Here is a 6,719-nt window from a genome sequence, read left to right as displayed (position 1 = left end):
TTTTTTTTAAGAAGTTTGTTTTCCCCCCCCCCCCAGTTAGTTTTGTTTCAGTCATTAGAATTTCTGTTAATGAATATAGGTTCGTTGTTAGTGTTTCGTGATTGCATGTTCGGGTGTGTGGCAGGAGTTATGGGCGCTATAAATCTCACAATCTTCACATCAGGTGTAAATGTCTGTTGTCGGCTGTGCCGATATCTCGAGTAGGCTGTGGCTTCTGAATGTTTTGAATGTGGACTGGGGTGACACTTTCCCTGGCAAAGGTCGTGATAGGGACAGAATATAATCACGAACTTAGGTGTATTTTCCTTTCAGGAATCTTTTTTGAAACGAAAACGATTCCCTTTAGGAAACTGAAATGGCGCCTGCACTAAACCATAGGCAATCCGAGATGATTCGACATCGGAATAGGTTCCGTTTCCGAAAGGAAAATAGTGAAATACACCTTTTGTCAGATAGGTACCTTACACAATCATTAGTAATGTCATTAGTTCCAAGTAATGATGATGAAAAATCAGACAATCCGGAATTCCATCATTAGTAATGACATTACTAATGATCATGTGAGGTACCAGAATTGTAAATCCATTGACAGCAGTATAAAGCAGTTAGGCAACACTGAAAAAGTGATCAAAAAGTACACAGTGTTTCCTAGCAAAAATCAGAAGAAAATAATGCTCAAAAATTGCCTCTATGCCTCTAGGTGGATATACCTACGAATTCGCCAGCTCTCAGAAGTGTGGTAAACGCAGCTATACGGAAACAAGTTGTAACAAGAAATTCAAGAAGAAAGCAAAGCGTGAGAGGAGGAGAGGGGGGCTAGTTAAGTTTTCGCTTGACCGCTCGAGGGTTCGCCGGTTCGGTATGAACTGGATTTCCAGAAGTTGGCAGATGACATTCAGAATAAATTTAAGAAAGGGGGGGGGGAACCTCGAACACTTTTGAAAGTTAAGAAGGGAACCGCAACGAAAAAAGTCTGGCCACCCCTGCTCTAGGTGGATATACCTACTAATTCGCCAGCTCTCAGATATTCAGACTGGCAGACGAAATGTTTTTTTCTTGCAGACTGCAAACTCATAAGTTGGGTTTTAGATGAGACGTGTAGAGTTTTCATCGTATTTGTTGTGTTGCATAGCATTATTTTGTATTTTATATCTTTCAGCTATCTATACAAGCAGGGGCAAAACTAGATTCTAGAAAGGTCGGCTATTAGCTTGATACAGGTTCCGCATTGAAGTGCCTTTTCAAGTGCCTTTCGATAGGAGCTCTTTCGAGGTCGCCAAGCTCCGACTGTCCAACTAGTTCTATGGCTGCCATAAAGCTGGAATCCACTACAGTTTGGCAATTGCCAATTGGAATTATCCGGCAATTGTAGATGAGAGGAGGATCAGGAAGTGGAGGAAGGGGAATGAGAGGAAGTAGAGAAGGTGGAGGATCAGGAAGAGGAGAAGAAGAAGGAGGAGGAGGAAGAAGAGATATGGGAGAAGGAGGATCAGGAACTGGAGGAGAAGAAGGAGTAGGAGGAGAAGAAGGATCAGAAGGAATATGAAAAAGAGAAGGAAATGGAGGGGGAGGATCATGAAGAGAAAGAGTATCAGGAAGAGGAAGAGGAGGAACCAGAAAAGGACAAGGAGGAGGTGAGGAGGAGGAGGAGGAGGAACCAGAAGAGTTGAATAATAATGATTCTCCATGTAGGTTTTACCTGAAAGGAAGCCTCAGGCAGGCGGAATCATTACTGAGTGATAAAACATTACCTTATGACCAGATCATCATTATTATTATTACATGACATCCGGACTTTATGTTATTACATGGTAGACATGCTGATGAAGCAGAGTAGGCTTTGTCATTTGTAGCCTCAACCTCAACACAGAATTTACAATCGGAATCATTACTGAGTGATAAAACATTACCTTATGACCAGATCATCATTATTATTATTATTACATGACATCCGGCCTTTATGTTATTTTTATTACATGGTAGACATGCTGATGAAGCAGAGTAGGCTTTGTCATTTCTAGCCTCAACCTCAACACAGAATTTACAATTTTTTCTGATTCTTCAGATCAAATAGGGTCTTGACTTTGTATAAAGGTGTCAGTGCACTGTAGATTTTTTTAGCTAGACTTGCACCCATATTTGTGAACAAAATGCTGGCTCTTAAGTTCGTGCTAAGCATAGTCTCAAGGCATTTGATTGGTCAATTTTGACTTGAGACTGATCTAAGAACGATCATTCTTGTTCATAAATACGAGTGTTGGTCTCACGAGACAGTGATGTCAAGGAAGACACTTCGGTCCTAACTCTGCATTGAAAGTCAATCTTTTGCAAAAGTATCTCCTGAATGTCCCAAAAATACATACATACATTCTCTCTACCCCTAACGTTCTCTGTATACTCCTATTTTCTCTCTACTTTCTTTCTACACCTGCTTCCTTCTCTCTTCTACTCCATCTTCTTTCTCTCTTCTCCTGCTTCCTCTCTCAAATGAGTGTGAAAGAAGTTTTGCCATGTTTGTTGGGGAGCAGATGAACCGGAAAAAACATAGTAAACTTGTGTAATATTTTCCATGGGTGCCTTTTCAAGTGCCTTTCGATAGGAGCTCTTTCGAGGTCGCCAAGCTCCGACTGTCCAACTAGTTCTATGGCTGCCATAAAGCTGGGATCCACTACAGTTTGGCAATTGCCAATTGGAATTATTCGGCAATTGTAGATCACGCACGTCACGAAAAGCTCGCAGATTTGGTACTCTTTTGTTGAACCAAAGCTAGAGGCATCAGCGTCTCAAAGTTCTAAACTTCCAACCGGGCTAAAACCAACCCCAAAGTATCTTCCCAGTTCAGCGCCTGACATGTGAACTAATCTTCGCATATAAATTAAGAGATAATCGCACGGGCCCTCTCTTCCGCCCAACCTCTCACATTAATAGTTAGGGCACTATGTATACGGGCAAGGCGAAAGTGTGAACTAATCTTCGCATATAAATTAAGAGATAATCGCACGGGCCCTCTCTTCCGCCCAACCTCTCACATTAATAGTTAGGGCACTACATATACAGGCAAGGCGAAAGGGGGGCGCGAGTTAGCATATTCTATTATGTTTATTTTATTACATACTTTATGCTATGGAACCTACTGAAAAGCTCTCTAATGCAGATACTTTTCAAGTAGCATACGAACCTTTATCGCATGTAGGGATATGGGAAGGGCTTATGACTTTGTGCGAGCATTCTATTATGTTTATTTTATTACATACTTTATGCTATGGAACCTACTGAAAAGCTCTCTAATGCAGATACTTTTCAAGTAGCATACGTACCTTTATCGCATGTAGGGATATGGGAAGGGCTTATGACTTTGTGCGAGGCAGGAGTCTCAGCAGGGGTTTCATGTAGTGAAGAGGCCTTCAAGTGGTTTAACTGCCTGGAGTATATTCCGGTATTACTGGCATAGGTTTATAGACTTGCTTTAGTACCTCGTGTAACGTACTCTCTGATAGAGAAGGCATGTAATTCAGATTTAGACTGCCAGGTGGTTGACAGCAAGGATTTGATGTCGGGCCCTCTACATTTTAAAATTTAACGCTTTGTATACCCAAGTAGGTACCTAATCAAGTGGTTTAACTGCCTGGAGTATATTCCGGTATTACTGGCATAGGTTTATAGACTTGCTTTAGTACCTCGTGTAACGTACTCTCTAATAGAGAAGGCATGTAATTCAGATTTAGACTGCCAGGTGGTTGACAGCAAGGATTTGATGTTGGGCCCTCTACATTTTAAAATTTTACGCTTTGTATACCTCAGTACCTACTTAAATTTTATTGTTCATATGAATGTTAGATAATTGAGTGTATGATGATTATTATTAATTTGGCTTCCGATTTGTTTTTGCTTTCAGATCTGCCAGAGATAGAAGTTGAGCGGTCGTGGGTTCACTCTGGAGAGGGCTATGAAGCGCAGCTTGTTTGTATAGTGCACGCCGAGCCTCATGCAGACGTAAGTACACATTTTCAACATCGTCTCATTTTAGTCCATTTTCAGGGATTTTTTTCTTTTTTTATATTCTTCTTCTCCTCCTTTTTCTTCTTCTTCGCGTGCCTATCCGTTCTGGATGTAGTGGATGTTGGTGATTATCATGGTTATTCTAACTTTGTTGGTTGCTATCCGGAACAGTTCTGCCGAGCTCTTGTTGAACCATCATATTTTCAGATTGCATTACATGGCATAATACATATATATCTACGTAGATACCTAATGTACCTATCTTGTATTTACTTGTACATTATTTTTTGTACCTTCACATTTCAATGTTGCTGTATAGGTAGTAGGTAGGTATTAGGTACATTTTTACATCTTTCCCTTTTCAATGTGAAACCTATACGTACACACGCAACTAGAAAATTAAATTGGGTTCACTCTGGAGAGGGCTATGAAGCGCAGCTTGTTTGTATAGTGCACGCCGAGCCTCATGCAGACGTAAGTACACATTTTCAACGTCGTCTAATTTTAGTCCACTTTCAGGGATTTTTTCTTTTTATTCTTCTTGTTCTTCTCCCCCCCCCTCCTCCTCCTCCTCCTCCTCCTCCTCGAGGGGGGGAAAACTGAGAAAAAAAAGTGAGCACCTTTTTTTTACGTATAAAAAAAAATATATTGCCAATATTTTGGAAAAGTATAAATCAAAGTTGAAGCATAGGTAGATTTAATTTTAAAGTTAACTGGGAGAGATAATAAAAGTTAAGGAGTTTACAGTGGCGGATGGCAGACTTATCCCGGGACTTATCACAGAGATTCAGAGGAGGATTTCTTTTAGGGTATTTAATTGATAAAAGTAAATCAGCGGCGATTCCCGGTTACTTCCGCAACGGAAAATTTGGTGGAGGTGGAGTGAAAACTTTGTTTTTTTGTTTTTTGTGTTTTTTTTCCCTTGTCACTACCGAATGAACGAACAATTAAAAAACGGTATTTTTTTCCTAGACGATGAAATGTTTAAAAAACAAAGTTTTGAAGCCAATTTATTGAAAAAAAGAGGAATCTGTATTTACGGTTACGGGAAAATCATTAAAGGTTACAAGATATTGTGATAATTTATCGTTTATCGTTTCTTTACTTCCTCAGAAAAAGAAAGAAAGAAGAAATAGAAAAGTTATTGCTGAAGGTCTAAAGACACGATTTCTTTCTGCTACAAACAGTCAGGTAACTGAAGAAATCAGAAAAAGGGTTCATATGAGCCGCCCTGTGGGCAAAAATGAGGCCTCAATAAGGAAATGTCCTTTTGTGATCTGAAGATAAAAGTACAGACTACTTCTACACCCACTATTTTTCATTAACATCCAAATTTCAGCCACAAAGGAACAACTCTGTAATTGTCCTAGTCTATTAGGAATTCATAATAAAAAGAGCTACCTATATTTCATCAACTCGACCTTATGTGACCAAAGGTCCAAGGGAAACCCCTCAACCCCCTAATTCGAAACTCGTTGACAGGGGGTACCAAATTCTCCGAGGGCACATAACTCGGCGCGCTTCCCCCAGACACTAATATTTTCAAAATGATCACGGACCATTTCTGTATTAAAATTAAAACTCATAAATTTCATTGGGAACCTTTTTTTTGCCATTATTTTAATAATGGCGAAAAAAACAATGTAATAAAACTTTGGAAAAAAACGGAAAGGTAAAAAATTTACTTATATTACATATTTTTTTTTCGGTTTTGTATAAAATACACCTCAGCAAGGGGAGGCTTCTTCCTACGCCAGGAAATTTCTCTTCTCAAATACCTCCATCTCTTGCTTTTCCAGGTTTATAGTTTTTAATCCCTTCTTTTCATTTTTTCTCAGCCTCTTTAGTGCTTGAGGAGTCGAGGATGAAGAGGCCTTACTTTCCGCCCTCTCAGTAGGTACTTTGGGGGTGTTATAGCTTGAGGGGTTATAGTTTACGGTGCGGTTAATTTAGATCAGCTTTTTTCTGACTTTTTCTGATGTCAAAAGCCTCATCCGGGAAGAAGACAGGGTACTTCTGCAGAAGTCACGTCCGTGGAATATTCCTACCATTGGAACTGGCCCAAACGAGCAGTGACCAGTGTTATTATAGGTTAGGTTAAACACAAGAAAGGAGTTTTCACAAATAGAGCAGTGATTAGTGTTATTATAGGGTTAGGTTAAATACAAAAAGGAGCTTTTCTTTTCCACGGACGTGACTTCTGCATAATTACCGAAGACATCAGCACGTGATGATCCATGAGCAGTGATTAGTGTTATTATAGGGTTAGGTTAAATACGAAAAGGAGCTTTTCTTTTCCACGGACGTGACTTCTGCATAATTACCGAAGACATCAGCACGTGATGATCCAGAAGGTCATCCATCCCGATACTAACCACGCGCAGCGTTGCTTGATTTCAGTGACCTATTAGAAACTTGTGTATTCAACGTACTATCGCTACTGGCCATTGAGCTACTGCTACCAATATGACCGCACTGACTGAAGAGGACTCGAAAATCTGGAAATTCTTTTCATTTCATGACCCCTTCCAGACTGACGACCTTTTAGGACTTAACATAGCTGTTCTATACAACGTGCTCCTCCTAACTCCGCTCTTATCAACGATTGCATTTGTGACCTTGAAATTGAAGGCGCATTTACCTGGATCTAGCATTAAAATCAAGCCTGGATCCAAGCATTCAAAATCCAGCGTATGCGCTGGATGTAAGCGTGAATTAGA

At 40.0% G+C, this 6,719-nt stretch overlaps 1 protein-coding gene across 1 annotated transcript in view; it reads left to right on the top strand.

The window, feature by feature from the left end:
• Window positions 1-6,719, top strand: part of LOC103505731 (neural cell adhesion molecule 1-A-like) — a gene marked incomplete at its 5' end in the record, with an annotated part of 36,679 nt that overhangs the window by 27,092 nt on the left and 2,868 nt on the right. Inside the window, 2 exons of the mRNA XM_026820992.1 lie at window positions 3,896-3,993; window positions 6,532-6,703. Coding sequence (XP_026676793.1) covers window positions 3,896-3,993; window positions 6,532-6,703 — 270 coding nt within the window. The remainder of the gene's footprint in view (window positions 1-3,895; window positions 3,994-6,531; window positions 6,704-6,719) is intronic.

The sequence above is a fragment of the Diaphorina citri genome, unplaced genomic scaffold (assembly GCF_000475195.1).
Source record: "Diaphorina citri unplaced genomic scaffold, Diaci psyllid genome assembly version 1.1 scaffold191, whole genome shotgun sequence".
NCBI classification, from domain to species: domain Eukaryota; kingdom Metazoa; phylum Arthropoda; class Insecta; order Hemiptera; family Psyllidae; genus Diaphorina; species Diaphorina citri.
Note: the sequence above shows the minus strand (reverse complement) of the source record. Positions and strands in the feature narration are given on the sequence as shown.